Source organism: Carcharhinus amblyrhynchos, chromosome 13, assembly GCF_965287045.1.
Source record: "Carcharhinus amblyrhynchos chromosome 13, sCarAmb.v2.hapA, whole genome shotgun sequence".
NCBI classification, from domain to species: Eukaryota; Metazoa; Chordata; class Chondrichthyes; order Carcharhiniformes; family Carcharhinidae; genus Carcharhinus; species Carcharhinus amblyrhynchos.
Window position 1 is genome coordinate 57,934,418 of NC_137336.1, and position 27,987 is coordinate 57,962,404.

A 27,987-nucleotide genomic window follows, 5' to 3' on the forward strand; every position below is an offset into this window, starting at 1 on the left:
TAGGTGCATTATCCATGCTAAATTCTTCCTCAGTGTACCCAAACAGGCGCAGGAGTGTGGCGACTAGGGGATTTTCACAGTAACTTAATTTCAGTATTAACACAAGCCTACTTGTGACTCTAACAAATAAACTTTAAAAACTTAAACTATCAAGCACCTTGGCACATTTAAATATTGTTAAAGGTGCTATATAAATGCACATTATTGTTGCTATAGCACAATTTCTCCTTCTGGTTCCAGATAGAATGTCTATGCTTTACCTGAGAAAACAACACATTTGTTTGATGAAAACCAGATTTCAGAATGAAAGCACGACATATTGAGAGCAGCGGGAATTATTCTGAGCACTAAAATGTATCTTGTCATCTTTTTGCAGTGAAGGAACTAAAGGAGAAGATAAAATTTCAAGTGATTGAATCAGCTCCTGCCATAGCACCACCTCCTCCCCCTCCACCTACTCCACCCCCTCCTCCCCCTCCTCCTCCTCCACCCCCTCCTCCCCCTCCACCTCCACTCCCATCCACACGTTGCAACCCAATTAGGTATGTACCCAGAATCCTCCACAAGTTAGCCATGAGGAGGAGGTTGAAGGAGCAGGCGATTGGTATAATGGATGAGGAGGGTACAGGGGGAACAAAATGAGGGAAAGATGGAGGTTCGGGGAAAGGACAGGGAGAGTAGCGGGGAAGGATTAGCTTAGTTCACAAGTATAGAATTGCAAACAATAAATAACAGCTGAATGAATGTATTTCATGGGCAGCACAGTGGCACAGTAGTTAGCACTGCTGCCTGACAGCGCCAGGAATCCAAGTTCGATTCCCAGCTTCGGTCATTGTCTGTGTGGAGTTTGCATATTCTCCCCATGTCTGTGTGGGTTTCTGCCGGGTTCTCCAGCTTCCTCCCACAGTCCAAAGATTGCGGGTTAGGTTGATTGGTCATGCTAAATTGCCTCTTAGTGTCTTGGGATGTGTAAGTTATAGGGATTTCCGGGATAAATACATGGGGTGACGGGGATATGGTCTGGGTGGGATTGTTGTTGGTGCAGACTTGATGGGTTGAATGGCCTCCTTCTGTACTGTAGGGTTTCCATGGTTTCATCTTAATGCCAAGATCCATGTGGTAAGGGGTGATGACGAACAGTAGAGTGGGTAGGGATGTAAGGAGTTAGCAGAGTAAAGGAGGCTGGGGTTATCTTTGTCACTAAGGTGAGCCTCGCATATTGAGAGAATATGGAGATATGTTGCAGCTGAGCTTGATGTGGTCCACTCAGATATGGTGGACAGGTTGCTAAACTTGTTGTGAGTCATTTCAGTTGGACTCAAGACAGCAAAGATATGCACCACATCACAGGAATTGCAGAGGTGGAAGGTCAAAATGGTTTTATTGGGGATGAAGGCATCAGAAGAGACGAGGGTTAGTGGTTGAACAAATCAGCAGCTGCAGAGTTATTGTGGCAAATGGACAACCAAAGACTAGGCAATCGGCGTTTAGAAAGTTTTGATTGTGCCTGTGAAGAGGTGATTTGTTTTGCCTCTGTTGGGACTCACGTTGTGTCTCTTACAGTTCCCTCATTGCTATAGTGCGGAGATCGTCCAAGAACTCCAAGACACAGCCAAAGCCTGAACCTACCAACAGTAAGTACTCAGTCTTACGTTCTGTCAGAAGTGGGTTTCAATCATCAACGTCACAGGCACAGTCTGTTGGGATGAAGTTTTCAGCACCTTTCCAAAACAGAGAAGATAGCACCAACCCCGCCCTGCAGCTGACACCCACCCGATTTTAGATCCCATTAACTTCAGGCAAGTTCAGTTAAAATTGGCACCAGACATATAGGCCTCATTTTTTTCTTGTTGGGCGCACGCACTGGGCAGGTCCAGAAGCAGGAGTGAAATTCCCTGTATGACCGTGATCACGATTTCATGTTGGCCGGCGAATCAATAGGCTGGAGAGGGTTGAGCGCTGTCAGGGAGGGCGGGCACTGAGAAAAGGGAGGGTGCAGCTTGATGTTTCTATTGTGGTCCCTCAGGGAGATGGCTGCTCCAGAGTGTGAGGGAGCTGCAGCCCTGTGAAAAATAAATAGCAATGATAAATGCAGCAGAGAGGGCCTGGGCAGCACAATCAAACATGAATCTCAGTCCACAGACAAATTTAAAATTTTTACTTTAGCCCTGACATTTCATCCCATCCTGGATAGAGGTTGAAGCTAAAAGGCGGGAATTTCACAGTAACTTCATTGCAGTGTTAATGTAAGCCTTACTTGTGACTAATGAATAAACTTTAATGACTGCCTGGCCAATTGGCCCACTCACTAAGCCTAAAAGCAGACTGTGGCAACCAGGGGAATTATACAGTAATTTCATTGCAGCATTAATGTAAGCCTACTTGTGATTAATAAATAAATAAACTTACTTTTTTCTCTCTCTCTTATTTGCTCTAGACCAGACTGGCATTGATGATGTGAAAGTGAAAGCTGTGAATGAAATGATGGAACGAATAAAGCATGGTGTCATGTTGCGGCCTGTGGCCCAGGTCTCAAAGGTAAGATCCCTGGGAGTTTCATGCATACGATACCCCCGCCACCCACAGAGCAGACGTCCACACCCTTCAGCCTCGCCTGTGGCTACGATTCTCTGGTCTCACTGAATGGAGATTTTGACTCAGCACCAAACTCGCCATTCTTGCTGGCTGCAGTTGTGGGACATTCGAGATCAGAGAATTCCACCCTCTGTCCTGGCTGAGATCCGCTCCCAAGACCCCACCATCAGAGAGATGACAACAATGTTTCATTGCTCTGTTGAATCATCGATACCAATATGGTAAAAAAAATAGTGAACAAAATAAAAAATTGACATAACGGCCTGGATTTTATGGTCTTGCTTCTGTGAGCCGCTCCCGCCCTGATTCCGGGGTGGACATGGTGGTAAAATTCCTCAAACCTCTCCAAACAACTGAAAAATCTAAATCCTCCCAATGACATGTGAACAATAGAAGCATCAAAATCTAACATACAATTTGAATTTGAATTTGTTTTTGGAGCAAGTAAGATGTATTAAGGGCTTGCCCTGGCACTCTGTGCATTGACTTTGTAACTCTGGGGAAGAAATATAATGCCCCAGGTAACTGTAGTCAACATGAAAAGCATATTATACATTCCCTGTCAGCGCAGTCAGAAAATCTGAAGGCACCAGGAGTTGATGGAATGGCTCCCCACCCAATTTTCTGACCCTGCCGGCTCTAATTTTACTGGGAAGCCGACTTAACCTCAGCAACCAAGGAAAAGTTAGAAAGCCTCGGACTCTTTCAAAAGGAGTGACAGCGAAAACTTATTTGGTGTGTATCAGATGTCACCTGGGATTCAAAAGATTGACCCTAAGCACTGTTTCTGAGATAAACAATTAAACTACATTAAAAGTGAAGACAGATACAAACTGGTTAAAAAGAGGCAAGATTAATATCAGGAAACATGGGTTTCTACGTATGGTATTGGAGGTAAAGACTCAAATCTTGCAAGAAGCAGCTAGATACCTTGATTTTGGTTACCAAAGAGCTGATTGACCCTATTCATCTGTATGTATTTTTATGATCGATTCTTATGTATTAATATGATTGAGTTTCAACTTTAAATGTATTTTGGCTTTTGGGCAGTGTATCATTGTAGATAATACAATATGAGACTCTACACTTATAGTCTTTCTCTCTCTCCTCTTCTTTCTTGCTGGCTGTTTGGTCAATTCCATTCTGAAGAGGAAAGTTATTAACAAGGTAGGATTCCTCCTTATCATCTCTGATCTCCCCATCCCCTCTACTCCCACCACCCATGTATGTTTTGGAAACTCCTCCTAAAGGTGTATAACAGAAGTCACAAATTAAAGGGATTGTTTGGTATTATTTTTTCAAAAATGTTCACTAAACCTTTAATAATTTGGCGAATTTGGCGAATTTGGAGAATTTGGCGCTCAGCCAAACCTCCATTCACTGCAGCAAGACTGGAGAATCCCAGCTGAGGGCGAAATCAGACAATCCAGCCTGGGGTCAGTCTTCTTGCTTTGAGTCCAGACAACAGAGTGGCAGTGGGTAATTCAAACATGGGGTGGGGGGGAGTGCTCTCACCTCACACCCAAGGATGTATTTTTCCAGCAGACCTAAGAGGGGAATGGGAACTCTGGCTGATTCATCCTGTGTCACCCACAGCAAATGCAGGGGACCTTGATTAATCTTTGGCCTCCCTGTCCTATTTAGCTGCATTTACCATCAGTGTCACTAGGGGAGGCTACTGACATCAATTTTAGAATTAATTATATATTAGTATGAATCATTGCACAGAAACTTCATTGCAGTGCTAATGTAAGCCTACTTGTGACATTAATAAATAAACTTTAAACTAATAAAGTTTAAAGTTTATTAATTAAAGTTAAACTTTAAATTGAAAGTGTGTCTTAGCATTCCATATTATGGGATGCTGAATCTCTCAATACATCCGAGGTGACCATCTTCAAAATCCTCTTGGTAAAGATGAAACTGGGGTCTAAATGCTATTCCTTTGACAAGGGAGTCTGGAAGCTCCTAGAAATACTGTGCTAACATTTGAGGCATGATCTCCTGTGGCTTGGTGAGGTAGGGCTATGAACTCCGACTGTGTGCATGCCCTGAGGAGATGATGAACTGTGCTGTACCAGCTTGGGCTCAGCTGTTCAGACAACTTCCGGGAGCAGTGATAGATGCTTGAACAAGCTGCTGCCTAAAGCATGGTCTACTCTTAACGTGAATCAATTGAAGGAATATAACCTCTGACATCACTCATGCTTTGATATTGTTTCCATGGTTACACAAGCTCCAATATATGTATTTTTTAAAGTTAGACCAGATTGGTCAGAAGAGACCATAGTCATGAATACCTATTAGTAGTGAGCTGCTGCATCTTTAAGTGCGTGATGCATCTGAGCAATTTTTCCCCGTTGCTGGATAATTACCAGATTGTTTTTTTAAAAAACTAAACATTGAGTAGCTTCTCTGTTAAAAAAATTAGGCCAATCCGATGTTGATGATGATTTCATTCACAGACTGTGGGCATTGCTGGCAAGGCCCTACATTTACTGTTGGTGCCTAAATCCCCAAGTAGCTTGCTTGGCCATTTCAGAGGACAGATAAGAATCAGTTACATTGCTGTAGGTCTGGAGTCACGATGTGGAGATGCTGGCATTGGATTGGGGTGAGCACAGTAAATCTCACAACACTTGTTGGACTTTAACTTGGTGTTGTGTCACATATAGGCCAGACTGGGGAAGGACAACAGATTCCTCCCCTAAAGGATATTAGTGAACTAGAACTAACTCTAGTTTCGAGGTCCGTATTACTGAGAGTAGCCTTTTATTCCACATTCATGTAACTAAATTTAAAAGACCCAGATGTCCAGTGGTGGAATTTGAATTCATACTTCTGAATCATTAATCCAGGTTTACTGGGGTAGTGACACTGGTGAGGGCAAGGGCTGGAGTTACCCAAACAACAATTACTGTGTTTCAATGTCATTTAAATTTTTTTAAGATGCTTCAGTTCTTTGTTCCTATATCATTTTTGATGCGTAAATACTGGCCCCAATATTAACAGGGGGAAGCCATGATTGGGGAATGGGGGCGCTGGCAGAGGGGTGTTGGGTGAGGTCTGAAGGCACAATTTAGCAATGCAAAATCCAGAAATAGGGATTGCAGCCAGGCCCTGCTGAATTGTTTAATACAGGACCGATTACCACGTTTGGACTTCACATTCCATCATTCAGCCAGCTGAAATGAGAGGCTGACTTATTCATTCCAATAATTCTGTGTTGAGGAAGAATGAATCTGAAATGACCCTGTAACTTAAAGCAGGTTTATTTCCAAGACAGTAAAGTCACAGACTCTCCCAGTTCCTCTCACTCATCCAGACTGGACAAGTTTATATACTGTTGCATTGATTCACTAACCAGTCCTCGACTGCAGACAGTTGGAATCCGTTGAATTCTTACAGTGCAGAAGGAGGGCATTTGGTCCATTTGGTCTGTGCCGACTTTCCCAAACAGAATTTTATCCAGCCGCCACCTCCCCATCCCTATATTCCCATGCATTTACCATGGCTAATCCATCTTTGGACACTAAAGGGCAATTTAGCATGACCAGTTCACCTAACCCATACATCGTTGGACACTCAGGCCAGAATTCTACCAACTCGTCTGCCATGACATCAGAGCGGGTGAGGGTCTGACATTGAAAATCTCTGTCAACCTCAGGCGGGAATTTGTCTGAGTGAGGCTGTAAAATCTCACCCTATTAGCCTCTTTAACTTGGCCAATCCACCTAACCGCCTCATCTTTCGAGTATGGGAGGAAACTTGGAGCATCCGGGGAAACCCATGCTGACACTAGGAGAATGTACAAATGCCACACAGATAGCCACCCAAGGCTGGAATTGAACCCAGGTCCCTGGCGCTGTGAGGCAGCAGTGCTAACCACTGTGCTACTATTCTCAACTTAAAACATGTATTTTATTGCAGCACAAATTCAACACTAAGATGTCTGGCTGTTGGGCAGACAGCTCTGCTGCCTGAGGCTGCGATGAGGCATGTGTCTCAGGGAGGTTAGAGAGTTTGATCACCAGGAGGGGGAATGCTGTGATTAATCCGATCAGAGGGTGACAGCCAGAGGAAATCACTCCTCCTATTACTGATCCACAAACAGTGTTTGAAAGGGACAGCGTTTGTTCCATGCAGCAGCGTTGCTTCTCTTCAGCTTCCGTGTTTCCAATGGCCAGCCAATGCTAAAGCTAAACCAGAAAAAAAAATTTAGAAAAGCAAATATTTCAATGAGAGACCCAACTCCTTAGACCTTGTTGGTCACCTGTCTCCAGTCCTGCCTGAACAAAAGCTGAAGTGGACAGGTTGGTTGTGGTATCAGAATTTCTAAAAATCTATTTTCAGGGGTAAAAATTCTTTGACTATGTCTAGAAGATGGAACAATGGGTCTAGCGGCATATATTTAAAAACTGACTTCATGTGGGTTACACAACCGCTGATAGATGGGCTGGGGTTGGAGGGGTTGGTGGACAAGAGAAATATGAAGAGATAGCAGACTGGTTAAAACAGAGACCACTCTTCCCATCAAAGCCCTTTGAGTTGGTAAAATGGCCAATAATCCCATGCCCCCTGAACCAGCTTGCAAAACTTTCCCCTTCTTCCCCTGCATAAAGCAATTACCACAGAATCATAAAATCCCTACACAGCAGAAGGCCGCCATTTGGCCCATCAAGTCTGCACCAACCACAATCCCACCCAGGTCCTATCCCCATGCATTTATCCTAGCTGATCCCCCTAACACTAAAGGGTAATTTAGCACCTAACCCGCAGATTTTTGGACTGAGAGGGGAAACCGGAGCACCTGGAGGAAACCCACGCAGACACGGGGAGAATGTGCAAACTCCACACAGACAATGACCAAAACCGGGAACCGAAGTCAGGTCCCTGGTGCTGTGAGGCAGCAGTGCCAACCACTGTGCCACCATGCCGCCCCTAGATCCAATTGTGGAAAATGTTAACAATGAACAGGACTGTCTGATTAAAACTCTGGAGTATAGTGTCCAGGTATTTATAGGTGAAAGGAGAAGACTCACATTTGCTTATTTAAACTGGGTTGGCAGATGGGAAGCAGCTGCACTTGGTAAGACTAAGATACTAACTTGCCCCAGGGATGCTGGAGCGGCTGAGTAGACACCATGTGCTGTGAAGCTAAGGGGAAGCAGCCTAGCTGCAAACGCCATTATTCATACTTGCTGTGTGTTTGTTTTTACTCTGACAGCCACCACCAGTGGATGAGAAAGCACAAGAGAGTGCCATGGATGAGCTGAAGGGGATCCTGGTAATGCAGAGAACAAATTTAACTCTTTCTTAACAGCCACAATTTTAAACACTGTCAGTAAAGATAAAACAACACTTGCAGTGTTGGTCAGAAAGGATTAGTCTTGTCTGTATGTATCAAGTGGACGTTAAAATTCCCATGGCAATAAAGAGAATTGCTACCCGCCCCTTTACATCGAGTGGTCTCCTCTGGGCCTCCAGCGGCTGCATTGCTATGCTGCTTCTACTTGGCTTCCTAAGGTGGTAATCCTGCCACTGGAGTCAACCCTGTAATTAAGAGTGGGAAGATTTCCTGGTCATAATCAAGTTAGCTTCCTGATTTTAAGCAAGTTATTCACCTCGCTGCTTTTTGTTGGACCTTGCTGCACAGAATAAGCATTGCTACATTTACCTACATTAGGACACGAACTGTGCTTCAGAGTAATTCAGCGTCAAAATTGCTGGGATGAGATATGACAAAATGCCAATGCGAAAGCATGTTTATTCCTTTCTCTGATACCTCAATCCAGGTAGTCTGCAATTTCTGAATGCTAAAACATTGCCTACCACTGGCACTGAATCTCATAGAATCCCTACAGTGCAAAAGGAGGCCCATCAAGTCTGCACCGACCACAATCCCAACCAAACCATATTCCCATGACCTCACATATTTACCCTGCTAATCAAGGTAAGTCAGGGACTTGAGTAGGCTGTGGTCATAGCCTGCCTGTGTAGGCCAGCAATACATTGTTAGCTGCGCATGCCACCCTCAGCCAGTGGGGGAAACCATTGGTTAAAGTAATTGGGGCTTTTTTTTAGCTGAGTGTGAGAATCACACATGCATGGTTCCGTTAAAGCCACACTCATGCATGTGCAGCCCAGTGCACCACAAAGAGAGATTCAGCAACAATGGAGCTGGAACAGATTAAAACAGTTGTCAGTCCAAGTGGAATATGATGTAGCTCCCTCTGCCTCCAGCACCTCATAGCTTAGAAATGATGCAGAAAGGCTTTTCAAAATGCCCCTACGTTGACACTTCTGATATAGACATGATGTGGAGATGCCGGCGTTGGATTGGGGTAAACACAGTAAGAAGTCTCACAACACCAGGTTAAAGTCCAACAGGCTTATTTGATAGTAAACGCCACTAGCTTTCGGAAAGCTGTTCCTTCGTCAGGTGAGTGGAAAGTTCAGAACTTTCCACTCACCTGATGAAGGAATGGCGTTCCAAAAGCTTGTGGCGTTTACTATCAAATAAACCTGTTGGACTTTAACCTGGTGTTGTGAGACTTCTTACTTCTGATATAGAACACCACTGACTCCAGCAACAACAACTTGCATTTTATTTGGTGCCTTTATAAACAGTAAAACATCCCAAGCCACATCACAGGGGCATTGACGAGCAAAATATGACACTGAGCTGCAGAGGCAGATGTTTAAACACAAGAAAGTGGTTGGATTTTAAGGAGCATTTTAAAAAGGGAAAGAGAAATAAAGAGATGGGGAAGATTAGGAATTAAATACTAGCGCTTGGAGCCGTGACAGCTGAGGCCACGGCCACCAGTGGTGAATCCATGAAAATTAGGGACAAGCAGGAGGCCAGATTTGAAGGAGGACAGAGATCTGGAAGGGCTGTAGGACTAGGAGGAGGTGACAGAAATAGTGAAGGGGCAAGGCTATGGGGGGATTTGAAAACAAGGATGAGGGTATTGAAATTGTTGCCAGGCCAGGAACTAATGTGGGTCAGAAATCACAGGGATGATGGGTAAACAGGATTTAGAGTTAGATATTTTGGGTGGGCACGAGTTGACAAAGATGGGAAGGCTGCCCTGCGAGCTTTGGAATAGTCAAGTCTGGAAGTTATAAATGCCAAATAAGGATTTCAGCAGCAGAAGGGCTGAGGCAGAGCAGTGACAGGCAATGTTTCTGGGATGGAAGGTCTTGGTGATGGACAGAATATGGTGTGAGAAGCCCAGATCAGTGTCAGAGAGGAGACCATGTTACAAACAGTTCTCATTCAGCTTCAAACTTTAATCATTCCCTCATAACTTCACTTGTTGCTTAAACAGATGTGCTAGGATGGCCTGGTAGATTATTCTCACTTAGATGCTGTAGTGTTGGTGAAAGATTCTCAGAAACACATTCACAATGTTCGCCATAGTCTGTGCACATCTCCCAAAGTTACAGCGATTAAACAGGAGAACCTGAGGAAATGCTCAGAAATATTATTTATGACTTCCTTATTAGCAAAACCATGTAAAATCCTCTCTATTGTCAGCATCCACAGTACAAGAAACCCATGGCAATGGATTATTATAATGCTTCGCTTTCTATAAGATAATCTTTGATTGTAAACTGTTTTATTATTGCTGTCATATAAAAAGCCCTCTTAGTATTACTCACCTTATCAATTTTTGTTAGGTCACATAATAAGAGTATTTAAGTGAAATCAGCAGACATTGCTTTCTTTGAATTGATTTATGTATTGGGATACATGTGAAAAGTATTGTTTCTTGTGTGCTATACAAAGCATACTATACACAGGGTATAGAGGGGCGAAGAAAAGGAGAGGGTGCAGAATGTCATGTTACAGTCATTGCTAGGGTGCAGAGAAAGACCAACTTAATATAAGTTAGGTCCATTCAAAAGTCTGATGGCAGTAGGGAAGAAGCTGTTCTTGAATCAGTTGGTATGTGATCTCAGACTTCTGTATTTTTTCCCAATGTCAGATGGTGGAAGAGATGTCTGGGGTACGTAGGGTCCTTGATTATACTGGCTGCTTTTACAAGGCAGAGTGTTTGATATTTGCCAATTTCCCTTTCTATCTTTTAGCAGAAGGCTTGAAAAATCAGGAAATCCCTTGAGATTTGGCATTAGAGTGAGCGAAAACTACCTTCTAGTGACTTCTTTTCCCCTTCCACTCAGCCTCTGAAAACAGGAACCCTGTATCTGTAGCCATTTAAAATTGAATTTTCCCTCCCCAACTCCATCCCATAAGTCACTTACATAATGCACTCTTGATTTTTAAAACATCGTTTGGATAAAGTAGTAAGTAAGTAAGGAACATCACTCAGACTCAACTCACGTTGTGACTTGGTGTTCTGTTGTGAGTGCGGCAGACACAGTCAAGTGAGAAATAGGAGCTGAATTTTTCTGATTTGAATTTAATTACTGTGGTCAGAAAAAGAGGCAAAGTGTTGGTGAATGCAAGATCAAGAGGCACAGGCAGACCTCCTGTCAAGCATATCTGTTGTATTAACCAATGATGGGTTGCAGTAAATTCACATGATTACTTTGGTACGAACTAATCTTTCCACATTATATTCAGTTAGATATAGATTGCTGCTTAGAAAAATACTTTTAAATAGCTTGATCATTTAATATTTGTGAGGAATCATATATTCCTGATTATAATACACCCTTCATAATAATAACACTATCTGAAATAGCAAATCCTTTGTTGTAGCAGATTGATATATCCTTTTAATCCTTCTCAAATAACATGCCCCTCTTTGCAGTAAATCTTTGTATGACTGTATCTTACAAGTGTTATACACACTAAAAAACATATAGCTTGTTCTGATATAACACATTAAAAATATAGCCTTAATTGTCACACACTGACATTATGCCCCTTCATTGTAATCCTAATATATCCCATATCTCTCATTGTAACTCTGTCAAATAACACAATCCCCTCTGTAACACTGTGTAGAATTTGATTTTGGTGATGGCTGTGTCTTCCACCAAGGCCTGTTTCTCCTTGGGATTCAGGACTCTGGGGATGGAAATCCCACCCGCTGAGAGCTGGTGGCCAATCTGAGACCTCTCCTATGCCAGCAGGAGTGGCTGCTGCTGTTAAAGCACTTAGGGAGAGGCCTAGGATTGCCAAGGGACACAGGTACAAATGATGGAGGTGGGATAGGGAGGACAGTGGCTGGCTAGATGGGGGGGAGAGGGGTCAGAAGAAGAAGTAGGGAGGTGGTTTTCAGCAGGGTCTCTGCCCCTTCCCAATATTGGTCCCTAAAAAGGCATGTTAATTCTGCACAATGAGATCAATCAAAAAGTAAGTGCCTTTTGGAGGCAAACTCTAGTAATGTTTTTTTTGAAACAGCTAGATAGCCGCCACAACCAGTGAATGTTGTCACAGCACTTTTCAAAGGAGGTGTCAAACAGGCATTAGGTTCCTCCTCATTCAAATATGCAAAGGGTTTTGTTTCAGGCTCTGAATGTACAAGACCTTATCAATACCAGGCAATGTAATTTCGGTCTAAAATAAGCATGCATAGGCGCTCATTTAACACCTTTAAAACTGGTACCGCATCATCAATATGCTAGGCCTATGTCCTTGTGCCATAACTAAAGAACTGCACTTATACATATTTACAAATTTAAGTGAAAACTTGGAGTTAAACTTCCAAGCTTAACTGTAACGCCAATGATTTGCGTGTCTTGAGGTTTGTTGCACTTAATGTGATATTGGGCACAGATAAAAGGTTACTTGGCCTGTCGTGTCTGTGCCGGCGTATAGTGCATCTGACTTCCCTCCATCTACTCATAGGATTCGATGAAGAAGAGTCCAAGTCGGGGGTTTCCAGATGTAAGTCAGAACAAGACAGAGAATGAGCTGGAGGTTGTTCTTAGACGGAGGCGGAAACAGACTTCCGATTACAGTCCGAAAGGTAATGAATGCCCAACACTGTGAATGTTTGCTTTCTCCTCAGTTTTCAGGTAGTAAACTTACAAACCCAGTTATCCTTGACTGTAGGTTTAAATATCACTTAATTTCACCATGCACGAGAGCAGAGTTTGTCATGGTTGCTGCAAAGGTTAAAGAGGAGACAATCACATTCAATATACAAACTTCTAGCGCACAGCTCCATTCTATGCTGAGGTAGCTGCATCACTAACATTACAGTACATTACAGGCCCTTCGGCCCTCAATGTTGTGCCAACCAGTGGAACCAGCAGTTGCAAAACTGCAATTGGCCTCAGTACCCCTGGGCTGGGAAGTGGGTGGGGGTGGAAGGATGTGAGGGAAGGGCCAACTCACATTTCCTCACTTGCACATTATCAAAGAATCAGCCACGGATAGTGCAACAGGGGCGATTTTACCTCTTAGGCGGGGCAAACTGGGAAAATTGCAAGAACACCCTGAAATCAGGTTCTCACCTGATACCTCACCTCTCACGATCTTACCGGCACCAGATATCCAGCACGTTCAGCCTTCTGCCCATTTTTGGTAAGAGGCTGAATAAATGATTTTAATTTATGTTAAAACTAATTGAAATTAAATTTGTGAGCCCGGGACACAGTTATTCAGGTACACTTGCCAACTTACTCACTGGGAGAGATTCTCTCCGCTGAAGAAAACACCTGGTCCTCATGAACAGGGACCAGTCATGATAACCACGCTGGCAGAACTGGAGGCCATTGAGGACCCCCTGGGAAATCAAGGGCAAGAGAGGGGTGCAGCTTGGGCAGTGCCAACCTCGCACCTTGGCACTGCCACTGGGCACACTGACACTGCCTGCCTGACCTACATAGAACACTACAGCACAAACAGGCCCTTCAGCCCACAAGTTGCGCTGATCACATCCATACCTACCAGGCCTATCTATAATCCTCAATCCCATTAAATCCCATGTACTTGTCCAGAAGTCTCTTAAAAGACCCCAACGAGTTCGCCTCTACCACTACCGATGGCAGCCGATTCCACTCATTCACCATCCTCTGACTGAAAAACTTATCCCTGATATCTCCTCTGTACCTGCTCCCCAGCACCTTAAACCTGTGTCCTCTCATTTCAGCCCTGGGAAATAGCCTCTGAGAATCCACCCTATCTATACCTCTCAACATCTTGTAAACCTCTATCAGGTCGCCTCTCAACCTTCGTCTCTCCAGGGAGAAGACCTAGCTCCCTCAACCTATCCTCATAAGGTATGCCTCCCAATCCAGGCAACATCCTTGTAAATTTCCTCTGCCCTCTCTCAATAGCTTCCACATCCTTCTTGTCGTGAGGCGACCAAAACTGCACACAGTACTCCGAGTGGGGTCTGACAAGGGTCTTATAAATTTGCAGCATTACCTCCCGACTCCTAAACTCAATCCCTTGATTAATGAAGGCTAGCACATCATATGCCTTCTTGACCACATCCTCCACCTGTGAGGCCGATTTAAGAGTCCTATGGACCCGGACCCCAAGGTTCTTCTGCTCCTCAACACTGCTAAGACTCCTACTCTTGATATTGTACTCGTTCATTCCATTGAACCTGCCAAAATGGACCACTACACATTTATTTGCATTGAAGTCCATCTGCCACTTCTCTGCCTAGTCTTGTATCCTATCTATGTCTCACTGCAACTTCTGACATCCCTCCAGAGAGCTGACCTGTCAGCTCTCTGCTGGTTGCCGTTGCGTATGTGAAACCACATAGATTTACACATGCACAGTGGCTCTGTCTGCTAATGCATCAGCCATCTGGTGATTTAAATCCCACACCCTTCCCTCTAGAGACTAAAAATTGTCTAGTTCATGTTTTGCTACTCTTCAGTGCATGACACATGCAATTTGGACTTGCCCAAAAATGGATCTGAAACTCATTTTCATGTTGGCTAGGCACCCTGAATTTTTCTCAGAAAGTCGCCACCCCCCCTCCCACTACCCCCCCTCCCCCCCCCGCCGCCCCCCACCCCCTACCCCCCCACCCCCCACCCCCACCCCCCCTCCGCCGCCCCCCCCTCCCCTCCCCTCCCCTCCTCCCCGCCCCTCCCCCCCCGCCGCCCCCCCTCCCCTCCCCTCCCCCCCTCCCCTCCTCCCCCTCCCCTCCCCGTCCCCCCTCCCTCCCCCCCCGCCGCCCCTCCCCCCCCGCCGCCCCCCCTCCCCTCCCCCCCTCCCCCTCCCCCCCAGCCGCCCCCCCTCCCCTCCCCCTCCCCCCCAGCCGCCCCCCCTCCCCTCCCCCCCTCCCCCTCCCCCCCATCCTCCCCCTCCCCCCCATCCTCATAGTTTGAGGATAAAGAGTAAACCTTTTAGACCTGAGGTGAGGAGAAATTTCTTCACCCAGAGAGTGACAAATGTGTGGAATTCATTACTACACGAAGTAGTTGAGGCCAAAACACTGTGTGATTTCAAGAAGAAATTAGAAATATCTCTTGGGGCTAAAGAGACCAAAGGATATGGGAGGAAGGTAGGATCAGCATTATTGAATTTGATGATCAGTCATGATTGTAATGAATGGTGGAGCAGGCTCGAAAGGCCAAATGACCTATTCCTGGTTCTATTTTCTATGTTTCTAAGTCATTTGAAATAGTTATTTTAAATCACTTTTTCACTTCCCTATTAAAAACAATATGGGCGGGATTTTACAGCCTCGCTCAGGCAAGACCAGAAATTCCCGCCTGAGGTCTTTGGAGATTTCTGTTGTTGGACTCTCATCCACATCGATTCCATGGTGGGTGAGGTGGTAGAGTTACAGCATATGGCTTTTGCTTCTGAGTAAGTTTGGTAAAGATCTTTGGTGTCCTACTAACATTGCATTAAAAACATTCTTCTGCTGCTCCTTTCATTCTGGCGATTATTTTAACTTTTTTTTAGCAGTTAGTTATTTTCTATGTGTATCTGATTGAAACTCAGCCTCTAAATTCTGACACCGCCATCAGATTTTCTCTTTATCATTTGTGTCCAGATGAAAAGAGTCCTAGTTCTTAAGTGTCACCTCCTAACTGACTTGCTTAGATACTCCTGAGATGCCTTGTCACAGTTAACTACTTGCTATTTTGGTCTAATATTGTGCCCCCTTATTCCCAAATCCATTTCCTATAACACCATTCTTGGATGCTCTAATGTTTATATCTCTGTAGTCCAAAAGACATCAATCTTCACTTTCTGATTCTGAATCAACTTCCTTACTTTAATTTTGATTTGATTTATTATTGTCCCATTTATCAGAATACAGTGAAAAGTATTGCTACCCCATATTCTTTTTAATACTGTATGCTATAGTTTTGTCAAAGCTTACTATGCAGCAACTTATGTACCTCTTGAAAGTCCACATACATAGCATCTGCTGCATTTCCTTTATCACATACAGGGATTCTGTTCTTTGTTATTTAAAGAAAAACTTCAATCCGTATGATACCATCCTATTAAACTACAAACCTAAAGACACAGATTGGCTCCCTAGACAGAGCTTATAATTAAGAATACGTATTGTTAATTGTAATACTGTATGAATGAGGAGAGCCTATGCTATGCTACCTCTGACAGGTGGAAATGAAACAGATGCCAGCGACGTTACCTCTTCCAAATCCCTCAACCTGAAGGAAAGCGATGAAAGAAAAAGTGATAATCTGGAGCCCAGTCCTGTTCACCAGGCTGCAGGAGCACAGGAGCGGGATAGCAAGGAGTCAGGAAGGTAAAGCTTGGCAATGCATCTGAACTATAACTGTTTGTTCTCTTAATGGAGCACAGAGGGACATTAAATTAGGCCCTTCTTTAAACTAAAGTGATGGTCACACCTAGGCAGCTAATGTCCATTGCCAGCAAAGAGCTTTCAGTCTGTGCCAGACTTTGGGTAAAATTTAAAACATCTTCCTGTGTACTGTCAAAAATTTAACAGTCAAGAAAAGTCACGTTATTCAAATTATGGTGTTATGCTCAGTAATGAATGCATTTGTTCATCCTAATGAATTATTGAGAGAGCAGTGGCCCTAAAATTCTGAGCAGGGCCAAAGCAGAGCTCAAGATAGCGGCTGGAAAATGAGGTAGAATTAGGTTGGGTTTGGAAAATGAGATAGAACCACATTGCGATTCGATTCCACCCCACATTTTTTGCTGCTTCCATTTTCTGGTTGGCTATCTGCATGAATCACCTTATGTCGTGAGACAAGTCAGTGGGGGTTCTCCAGCTTTTACCCCTTTTTCCGTTCAAAGAGCACTGCCAACTAAGAGGCTGAGGAAAGATCCATTACCTTGCTGGTATTAAGGTCTTGGCACAGGTAAGGAGATTTTAGGCTTCTTCTGTTTTTGGCCTGAGAATAGACTCAGAATTGTCTTAGGCGGAATGGCTGAGCACTGCTCCAACTATTGTTGGCAAAATAGGATGGGAATCTGAAATTGCTCTTACAAATGCAATGCATTCATTCCAGTTATGCTAATAATCCCTTCTGTTATAAACGTTATACTATCTTTGAGCAATGCCAGGATGGCAATAGTCTTTACATGTGCCACAGGTTTATTTACAAGAGCTGTAAGATATTTCTGCAATCACAGAATATCTACACTCAGCTCAGCTTCTTGGTCTTTATGTCCTGTCTGTTTAATTTAACTCTGAGGAAACATCCAAGCAAGCACATTGAACATGCATCAGTCATCAGACTCACATCATCAAACAAAGATCAATTAAACCATTGAACACACCACCTTCCCAGCAATTTGGATTAGAGTCAGCAACCTTTGCTTTGAGTAGAAATGGGTTCTGTACTGCTGCCCACCAACATTTGCAATCTGTTGCTCCCAGGTTGGAAAACATTCACCACTAGGAGAAGAAAAATCAATGCTGATGGTGGATAGGAAGTGAATGGAACATATTTAAATAGCATTAACATGTGCACACAGAAATTTCTGTCTTGCACTCCCTTGCAGACTTGAGTGGAATTCAGGTCTGGACATTCAGGCACAGTTAATAATTATAATACTCCCCTAATTTGTGAAAGAACCCACCTTGGTTTTACTATACCATTGAGACTATGGATGGGTTGGAGTGTATTGGTCTGTGTGCAATAGTTGCTGTAAATTCAATTGATTTGCTTCCTCTGTTCAACAGTAAACAATGGGAAAACCTTAATCTCTTACAGCAGGGCTTGAATTGACCTCAAGTCTGAGGTAAAAGATCAGGGAACATGGACATTGGGTGCCTGCAGAAAAATTACCCATGTTGTTTGCAGTTTCACATTCAGCAATTCCAATGAGCTCCTGCTAGCCATCTTCCTGATCCACAGGTCATCCAAAATGCTGCTGCTCACAACATTTCCACAGTAGTTTGTTCACCCATAACCCTTGAGCTCACTAGTCTATACCCAGACACAAAACAAAACTCTTATATTGGTTTTCAAATCCTACCATTGTCTCCTCCTCTCCATCTCTATTACCTCCTCTTAGCCACCAGCCTTATGAGGTATCTGCATGCCTCCAATTCAGGCTTCTTTTGCATCCCCAATTTTTCTCATACTATTGGTGACTGTGCCTTCAGCTGTTTAATCCCTAAGCTCTGGAATTCCCTCCCTAAACCTCATGACCTCACTAACCCTTGCTCCTTTAAGCATTCCTTAAAACCAATCTATTTGTCCACATGCCCTGTTATCTTTTTCAGTGATTCAGCAACAAATGTTCTTTAAGTATTGCTCCAATGTAACTTATTGAGATATTTTTACTATGTTACAGGCACCAAATCAATGTAAATCATTGTTGTAAAGTCTACTTTCCTCTGACCATTGCATCCCTTCCCCAGACCATTGGCAGCCTTGATGTTAGCTGCCTTACAGCTCCTGGTATAGAATTCCTTCACTAAAACCATACATCACTCTATTCTCTCTCTTCTAAGACCCTGAATAAACCCAATCTCTTTAAAAAGCATTTGGTCAATTACCCTAATTGCCTTTTCCTGGCACAATTATTCTTCCTAATTACACATCTTTGTCATTCTTTGCTTTTCTACATTTCAATCATGCAGACAAGGCAAGAAGTACAAACTTTGCTTGCATTTCCTTGAATACTGCACAGAAATTTAAAGGTGATCTAATTGAGGTGATTCAATTGAGTAGATAGAGAAACAGGTGTCTTCAATGATCTTTGTCCGACATGCTGAGTGGAGCACACCTCCCCTTGAGACCGCCATCATTACAGAAGCCAGTTCTCAACTCGCACCAATCACTACCATGAAACAGCTGAAGGCACTGAATATAGCAAAGGCAATGTGCTCTGACAAGAGACTGGCATGTACTACCAAAGACTGGTATTCCAGATCTAGCTGCATCCTCAGTGAAACTGTTGTTAAGATACGGCTACCATACTGGTATCTCCCCAACAAGCCGGAAAACTACCCAGATACGTCCTGTCTATGAAAAGCAGAACATTATCAATCTGGCCAATTACCATCCCATTAGTCCACTTGCAAACAGCATGCTGCAAGCTACTATCGACAATGCAATCACCAATGCTTATTTTGAGTTCTGATGTGGGTATGCCGGCGTTGGACTGGCGTAAACACAGTAAAAAGTCTGACAACACCAGGTTTTAGTCCAACCTATTTATTTGATAATATACTCGCAATATATTATCAAATAAATAGGTTGGACTAAAACCTGGTGTTGTCAGACTTTTTACTGTATTTTGAGTTCTGCCAGGGCCACTCATTTTCAAATGTGGACCTTGGGTCCAAACATGGATAAAAGCTCTGACTTCAAGAAGGGAGGTGAGAGTGAGTGCCCTTGACATCAAGGCAGCATTTGACCAAGTGTGGCATCAAGGAGCCAAAGTAAAATTGAAATCAGAGGAAATACCGGGCATTGTTTCAAATCATACCTAGCACAAAGGAAGATGATTGTTGGCTGCCAATCATCTCAGCCCAGCACATCATATGGGAATTCCTCAGAGCTGTGCCCTAGGTAAGGCTGTCTTCAGTTGCTTCATCAATGAACTTCCTTTCATCCAGGTTAAGCAGTGTTTCACTTGCACCTCTTTCAATTTGGTGTATTGCTCCCAATGTGGTCTCCTCTGTATCGAAGAGACCCAAGTGTAGACTGGGTGATTGCTTTGTTGAACACCTTTGGTTTGTGTGCAATCAGGACGCTGACCATCTGGTTGCTTGCCACTTTAACACTCAATCGATCCTGCTCCCACGCCCACATATCTGCCCTTGACCTGCTGCAATGTTCCAGTGAAGCTCAATGCAAACTGGAGGAATAGCATCTCATCTTCGGGCTAGGCACTTTACATCCTTCCAGTCTCAACATCGAATTCAACAACTTCAGATGATTTGCTCTACCACACCTCAACATCTTTGTTTTCATTCTATTTTATTTAATTTTTACTGTTCTCTACCTTTTATTTCTTTATTGGTCTGTCTTCATTTTTCTCCCTTCCCAAATTTCCCCTACTGTATCCCCCTTCCCTTACCTATTCTCCCCCTTTACTAAATTTTACTTCTGTCCTATCCATTCCATCCCCACACCCCACATCCCCCACTCTCCCCACATGCCCCCCCAATACACACACACAAACACACCCCCAACATTTTCATCTGACACAGCTTGCCGTCTCATTTTAGCATTTCTGCCATTTGGCCATTCATACCCTTTATTCTCTCTGTGGTCAGCCATTGGCAGCTTTTCCCCTGGTTTCTATGACTATGACTCATCTTTCATTCCTCACCCTGCAGTATAAATATCGCCCACTTTCTATGCCTTTTAGCTTTGACAAAGGGTCATTTAGACTCAAAACATCAGCTCTTTTCTTTCCTTGCAGATGCTGCCAGACCTGCTGAGATTTTCCAACATTTTCTCTTTTGACTTCCTTCCAACATCAGGTCAAATTACAGGTGTTTGCTTGTTGCTCAGTATTTAGTTCCATTTGCTACCCCTTGTAGAGTAAAGCAGTACAAACCACATACAGCAAGACAGATGACATTCACACTTGAGCTGACAAGTGGTGAATAACATTCATGCCCACAAATGCCAAGTAATGATGATCTCCAACAACCTTTCCCTTTAACATTCAACTGCATTGCCGTTGCTAAATCCTCTACCATGAAAATCTTGGGGTCCATTGACCAGAGATTTTATGGGATAAACCGTATAAATACTGTGGCTACAAAAGCAGGTCAGAGGAATTCTGTGGCAAGTAACTCACCTGCTAACTCCCCAAAGCAAGTTCATCACCTACAAGGCAAGAGTGTGATGGAATACTCTCCACTTGTCTGGATGAACTCCAACAGTACTCAGGAAGCTTGACACCATTCAGGAGAAAACAACGCACTGATTCAGCACCCCATCCGTCACTTTAAACACTTCGGCCTTCCAGAACCAATGCACCGAACCTGTGGTATGCACCATTTTGATCATCAACGTATCTGTTTTGTTTCATTATTTTAAGTAATAACCGTCAGTTGTAACAACCACAGAATTAGGTCTTTAATGAGCTTGTTATACAATCCAGCATGAGAACTCGAATAAATTCTACCACACAACTCCTCTGTTGAGCTCACAATTCAGTATAAGAACTCAAGTACAGCACAATGTGCAATCTAATATGACTACAACATTCAGTAATTCATACAAAACTCTTACACCAATTCTATATTTGATCGCAATATTTCATAAATTTTCTTCAGTTCTCTCCTAAAGGCAGGGGGGTGGGGGGATGATCTTGCCAAAATAATTCTCAGTGCTGACCAAGTGTGGAAACTGGAGAGAATTGCACTCATTCTTTGGGCAAGCTCCAAGATGCTATCTTTTCTGGTTCTCACTAGTTGGGGGAAATGGGCGAAGTCTACTGTCACTAGGAAGCCATCTGAAGACTACTAGAAGGCACTATTGTGCATGTGCCCCGATCTCCAATGCACTGTGGACAAGTGTACACAGTGCACTGGTAGATCACTCACTCCTCACCACTCCCCTCCTCCTCCTGATATTGCATCCTCACCCCTCCAATGACTGCCTCCTCATAATCACTGCTCCTGATTCCCCTCTGCCAATTGCCATCCCCAATGCAGAGTATGCAGCCCCTCCAGAGCTCGCCGCCCCCTTCAGACCCCTTCCCCTTCCCCTTCAAGCGCCTGTTCCCTTAGGTCCTGCCCTTTGGCACTACCCATCCTGGGCGCAAGGCTGATTATACCGGCAGTACAGGGCTGGTAATATTGCGGGAAGCGACAAACTGGGGGTGAGCTCGATTTTTCTCCTCTTGTGCAATCTTACCATCTCACCATGCAGATCAACCAGCATGACAAGCTGATAAGATCACCTCCAGGATCCTTTGCCAAATCACAGAAATAAGCTGTGATTTTTACTCCAGATAGACCATGAATCTATCTCAGCCGGAATGGGGATCGAACCCCTTGCCGTGCTGATCTGATCCACACACCAGCCATTTAGCCAACTGAACTAATCAGTCCCCATTTCATGCATGCTGCCACTGCAACAGAATACATCAAAGGACAAACAAAAATAACATCAAAGTAACAAAATGGAAGCGAGAGATAAGCACTTAGCTCACCTCAACCTCTTTACCATAACTGTATGATCCATTTAAATCTCTTCAGTTACTTTATTATTATAAACACAGTGACCAGACCAACATCTTCCAGACCTTCAAGGCATGGATGAATGATTTTCACACATTCCTTTAGTTGCCAATCCTTGCCCCAGGCCTGTTTCACAATGAATCCCTATTCAACAGGAAGTTGAAATCTATTTTAATTCATCATGTGTTGATACCAAAAGCAACCCAAGACACTGAAACACACAGATAGTGTGAAACACATTACAATACAAAACCCATGACCTCCACTGCATGGAAGGACAGGGGCAGCAGGTACATTGGAACATCACCACCTGCAAGTTTCCCTTCAAGTCAAACACCATTGCGATTTGGGAACATTTTGCCTTTGCATGAGCTATAGTTATTCAAGAAGGTGTTTCACCAAACCCTCCTCGAGGACAATAATGCTCATATCTGATGAACAAGTAAAAAAAGCGATTTACTCTGGTGGGGAAATTCAGGACAAGAGGTCATTGTCTGAAATTTAGAGCCAGACCATTCAGGAGTGAAATCGGAAAACATTTCTTCAGCCAAAGACTAATAGATCTCAAACTCCTACCGCCCCCCCACCTCGAAAAGGATGTGGGTGCTGGAACACTTGAGCTCAACAGATTTTATGGGGTAAGGGTATCAAAGGCAATGGTGAGTAAACAGAGTTAGGTTACAAGTCATGCCATGATCTAATTGAATGGCAGTGCACTCTCGAGGGGCTGAATAGCTTCCTCTTGTTCCCACATTACCATTAAAGGTGCTATATAAATGCAAGTTGTTTTTATTTCTGCCAAAAATTTATTACCATTCTCCTCGCTTTCTTCTTTACAGCTCTGAAGAATTGAAGAGAAAATGTTCAAATAAACAAGAAAACGCCCAATCCCAGGGCATCCTTATAACCATAAGCAGCCCGTCAGAAACACCTGACCAAAGAATTGCTCCTGCTCAGGTCCAGAACAAATCCAAGAGTCAAAATGCAATTGATGAAAGCACGGATGCGGATTGTTAACGGCAGCTGGGAGGTCGTGATGTCAAGGAGTTTGCAGTTATTGTTGAAACACGATAATCTCTCCATGTGACCAGAATGCCTTTAGCCAGGGCTTCGAGTGAAATTCCCGACATGCATGAGCTGGGGTGGTAGCCTCCTGAGAACCTCAGGCTTTGCTCACCCAAACCAGCACAAGGACAGTTGTAAAGCCATTGGAGCAGAAATGCCTTTTTCTCCACTCACTAGCCTCACTTTTCACCTTCACGGAAGTGAATGGGTAGTAAATGAGGAGCTGGCGAATGCAGAAAGGGAATTTTGATTGCTCTGTCTGAAGATAGAACCTTTTCACTTCCTTTGTACCACTAATTGTGATACACTTGACATCACTGCCTCATGTGAGAAAAGTTTTACACATGCATTAAAAAATCTATACAAGGGCCACAGTAGATCTTTTAGTGACAATCTCACAGTTCTTTTTCTGTTTACTATTGCAATGTTATTAATTTCTTCAATTTTACTTACAAGAATTTAGGCAGCAAGCAATAACAATGGCAACTAATAAAGATTCATCCCCCCGGTCATCAAAAGAGCTTACTAAAATATAGGCCTCAGAAAGCCCAAGGCTTAGTCTGGTCCACATTGTTATCCCTTCCACTTGCCTCTTAACTATAATCCAGGATTTGTCAATGTCGAGGTTGTTTTGAATACAAAAGCATTCCTATTTTCTGATATCCGGCTTTATACTGAGATAAGACCTCTCTCTCTTTCTCTCTTCCTTACACATGTAATGCAGCATTTAAAAAAAAAATCCCTTAGTCTCATTCCAGCACTTATTGATTGTAAAGCACTCTGCAGTTGTGTTTGATATAATTCGACTGCAGGAAGACTGTAACAGTCAGTGTATTGTCAGTGAGTAATAATCAATCAGATATTGGACTTCCCCTTTTATCTTGTTCCTACAAAGCTTGACCCTCTGGGTTTCTAATATTGAACCAGAACTGTTTATTCTCTATACATAGCCTCTCATTTAGACAGGAAGGGAGTGCAGTTATGCTGCTGCACTGCTTTTCTCATACCTCAGTTCAATGGAGTTCACCTGTCAGCATGATATACTGCAGCACCAGTGCAAGTCAGTTACAAACTCCTTACAGTAACAACTGTGGTGTCACAATCCAGCTTCCCTGTAATATTTTAAAATCACTTTGAATGAGCACAATTTTATAAAAGATGGAGGATTGAAGCGCCAGCGCTGAAGTAGTAAAGGGAAATTCAGCAGAGATAGATTTCAGGTCCTTCTCCTGTGGACATTGCGTGTGAAGGACTCAGACCAGGGCCTTGATTTATGTGCCTTGCTGGGGCCTGTTATGGAGCTGGGGTAAAAATCGTTCCAAATAAAATAAAAGCAAATTACTGTAGATACTGGAATCTGAAACCACAAGAGAAAATGCTGGAAAATCTCAGCAAGTCTGGCAGCATCTATAAGCAGAGAAAAGAACTGATGTTTCGAGTCCAGATGACCCATTGTCAAAGCTTTGAGATTTTCCAGCATTTTCTCTTTTGGCTAAGATTCGTTCTGCTGGCCAGCATTCCACCCTCTGGCTGTTTTCCCAGGTGGGTAACTTTTCATCTCATTAAGGGCTATTTAAGGCCAATTAAAAGTGGCTGATTGAGACACCCCAGTCGGCCTCCAGGTGCATGCAGGCGTCATTGGCCAGATTATCTACCAAGAGGCGGCCTCCTGGTGGCAGGCTCAGGGACAGCATTCCAGGCCAGCCCAAGGCCTTCCCTGCCTTCCTGCATGCAGGAGCAGTTGCAGATTGCCCTCTAGATTGGTTCTTCTTCTCCACCCTCCACCCCCGTCCCTCTTCCACCACAATGGTGACCAGTCTGCACTAGACATATCTTACTTTAAATTCAAAAAACTTGGAACTCCATTTTGAAGCACCTCTCCCTTACTGCCTTGTCATCACAGTCTACTACTCCTTTTAACCTAGAAGGCCTTTGATTTCCCTGTCAGCTTTGAGAGGCTGCTCACCTCTGTTGGCCATCCTGGGGAAAATCACATTGACTTATTATTTTCCATACAGGTTTGAAATCTACAGACCTATGGGGGTAGGGGTGTAAAATTGGGCACCATGAGAGTAGTGCCATGCCTGTTGCTTGCCACCCCAGTCAACCCTGTAAGTATTTTGCCCAAGAATGGGGTGGTATTGACTGGCCCCTTTCCTTTGTGTTAATGGAGGCCCTTACATGGCCAATTAATGTTCACTTTAATGACCTTTCCCCACCTTTTCTTGGAATGTTTCTGCAGTGTGGGAGGTGCATGACAAGCATTCAGGCCTCATAGTAAAATCTGGTGGCTGGGCTGGGAGAATGTTTGGCTCCTGTTTAGACAACTTCTGCCCATCCAATTCCACACCCCCCCCGCCAACCCAACCAAAGGTTTCCCCCATACTGCGATTCCCCTCACCCTTGACTGGTCAAATCTGGCCTCCCACCCCCCCCCGCCCCCCCAATCTTCCTCGATGGGACCTGCTAGCATGGCCCTGGCAAAACCCCAGACTCACTTTGTTCTGTGTCCCATGGCTCTTCTTTAAGGTACTGCCTTGCACTCCCATTAGCGGCCACTGCCATTTGATAGATCGGCTGCTCTCAAAAGCTGGACTTCCCCTTGGATGGGAGCAGAAGTCCCTCCTCGGGCCAATTAAAGGTCAAATACTAGTTAATTGGTTGCTGGACAAGGCAGCCAAGTACAGGCAGGATTGTGCACAATTTCGCACCTGGATGGGGAAGCTGACCACCACATAAAATTCAGCCCAGTGTCAGCTTTTCACACGCACAAGTCTGACTGTGAGGGAAAATCCTACCCAATGTCAATCATGTCACACAGCATTCTCAGTTGAGAGGAATTACAGGCATCGGCAGACAAAAAGGAAATTTTACGTAGAAATAAGTTTACTTCTTGTACATAGGTGTAAAGACTGGAATGAGACAGTAAATTAAAAATAGTGAATACTGCTGCAATATCAAAATTAAGGCTGTTTTATTCAAATTTCTTATCATAACACTGCTGAATTCACAGATGGCGCAATTAAACCGTTTTCTTGATGGATGGTCTGGTTATATTTTATCACCCCCTGTATAACAACTGGAACCAGAGAATATTCTACATAATGGTATCACAACATTGTGGGGCACATTAAAAAACTACCTGGCTGATTCAGCAGTGTCTGTTGTATAAGACACAAGTTTGGCCTCAGCTGGAGTATTATGTACAGTGCTGGGTGTCGCACTTCAAGAAGAGTGTGAAGGCATTTGAGAGGGTGCAGAAAAAGTTCATGAGAAAGCTTCCAGAGATGAGGAACTTCACTCATGAAGATAGTTTGAAGGAGTTAGAAAAGAAGGCAGACAGGAGATTCGATTGAGGTGTTCAAAATCATCTAGACAGAGTGGTAGGGAGAAACTGTTCTGACCTGTTAAAGGATTGCGAAAGAGAGGACAGAGATTTAAAGTAAATATCAAAAGAAGCAAAAGTGACATGAGGAAATTATTTTTAATGCAGTGAATGGTTACGTTCTGTAATATACTGCCTGAGAATGTGGTGGAGGCAGATTTAATCAAAGCAAGACTGTTATGTAAAAAGAAGGAATGTGGAGGGTTCTAGGGAAAAGGTGGGAAAATGACACTAAGTGAATTACTCATTAGGAGAGTCAGTGTGGACACAATGGACTAGGTGGCCTCCTGCGCTATAACAGTTCTGTGATTCTGTGAGACCCGCAACAGAAGGGCAGTAAGCGGATTTAAGTGTATGTGGTCAACATAAATGTATGGGCACATTACATGACAGTCCAAGCACAGTAATACACTCAGCATTGAGGGAAAATGGAGGGTCACCTCTATTGCCTTGCATTGTGAGATGACATAGTTTGATGTTGTTCATTGATACTGGGCTGGAATTTCAACTTGCTGTTCAGGTATTTAAACTGGAAATGTAGAACATAAGAACATTGGCCGTGGAGAATCAGAGGTCAATTGGCCCTTGGGTCTGCTCCGCCATTTCATAAAACAATGGTTGATCTGATTGTAATCTCAGCTCCAGCTCAATGACCCAACATCTATTGCTCGCTTGGGAAGAGAAAAAGGACTAATGATCTTCTGAGAAAAGAAATTTCTCCTCATCTCCATCTTAAATGGAAGACCCCTTATTTTTAGACAGTGTCCCTCAGTTCTAGGTTTCCCCACCAGGAGAAGTATCCTGTAGCATCCACCCTGTCAAGCCCTCTTAGAATGGTATATATGTTTGAATAAGAGGAGATTCACCCGGATGTTACCTGATTGGAGCATTTGAACTATGAAGAGAGAATGGAATGGGTTGGGTTGTTTTCTTTAGATCAGACAAGAGTGAGGCAAGGCGGGGATGGGTGGGGTGGGGAGAGAACTTGATGGTGTATAAGATTGTGAGGGATATGGAGAGGATGGATAGGATGCAGCTGTTTCCCTTAGTTAAGGGCCATTGACGAGGGGACATAATTTTAGTGAGCGTTTAGAGGGAATTTGAAGAAATGTTTTTTTCACCCAGAGGATGGTGGGAGTCTGGAACCCTCCTGCCTGGGAGGGTAGTACAGGCGGAAAACTCACAATCTTTAAAAAAGTACTTGAATGAATACTTGAAATTTCATAACATTCAAAGTTTCGGGCCAAGTGCCAGAAAATGGGATTAGTGTAGATGCAATGGGCTGAAGGGCCTCTTCTGTACTGCACGACTCCATGAACTTTCATTCAACTCCAATGAGTATAGACCCAACCTGCTCAACCTTTCTTCATCAGATGAACA

The 27,987-nt window shown here is 43.7% G+C and overlaps 1 protein-coding gene across 1 annotated transcript in view; it reads left to right on the forward strand.

Annotated features, from left to right (window-relative positions):
* Nucleotides 1-25,570, forward strand: part of LOC145351533 (shootin-1-like) — a 120,622-nt gene extending 95,052 nt beyond the window's left edge. Inside the window, exons 10-17 of the mRNA XM_080201129.1 lie at nucleotides 377-542; nucleotides 1,564-1,634; nucleotides 2,438-2,538; nucleotides 3,745-3,762; nucleotides 7,823-7,882; nucleotides 12,422-12,542; nucleotides 16,127-16,274; nucleotides 22,997-25,570. Coding sequence (XP_080057255.1) covers nucleotides 377-542; nucleotides 1,564-1,634; nucleotides 2,438-2,538; nucleotides 3,745-3,762; nucleotides 7,823-7,882; nucleotides 12,422-12,542; nucleotides 16,127-16,274; nucleotides 22,997-23,174 — 863 coding nt within the window. The 3' untranslated portion in view covers nucleotides 23,175-25,570. The remainder of the gene's footprint in view (nucleotides 1-376; nucleotides 543-1,563; nucleotides 1,635-2,437; nucleotides 2,539-3,744; nucleotides 3,763-7,822; nucleotides 7,883-12,421; nucleotides 12,543-16,126; nucleotides 16,275-22,996) is intronic.
* Nucleotides 25,571-27,987: the final 2,417 nt, after the last annotated feature.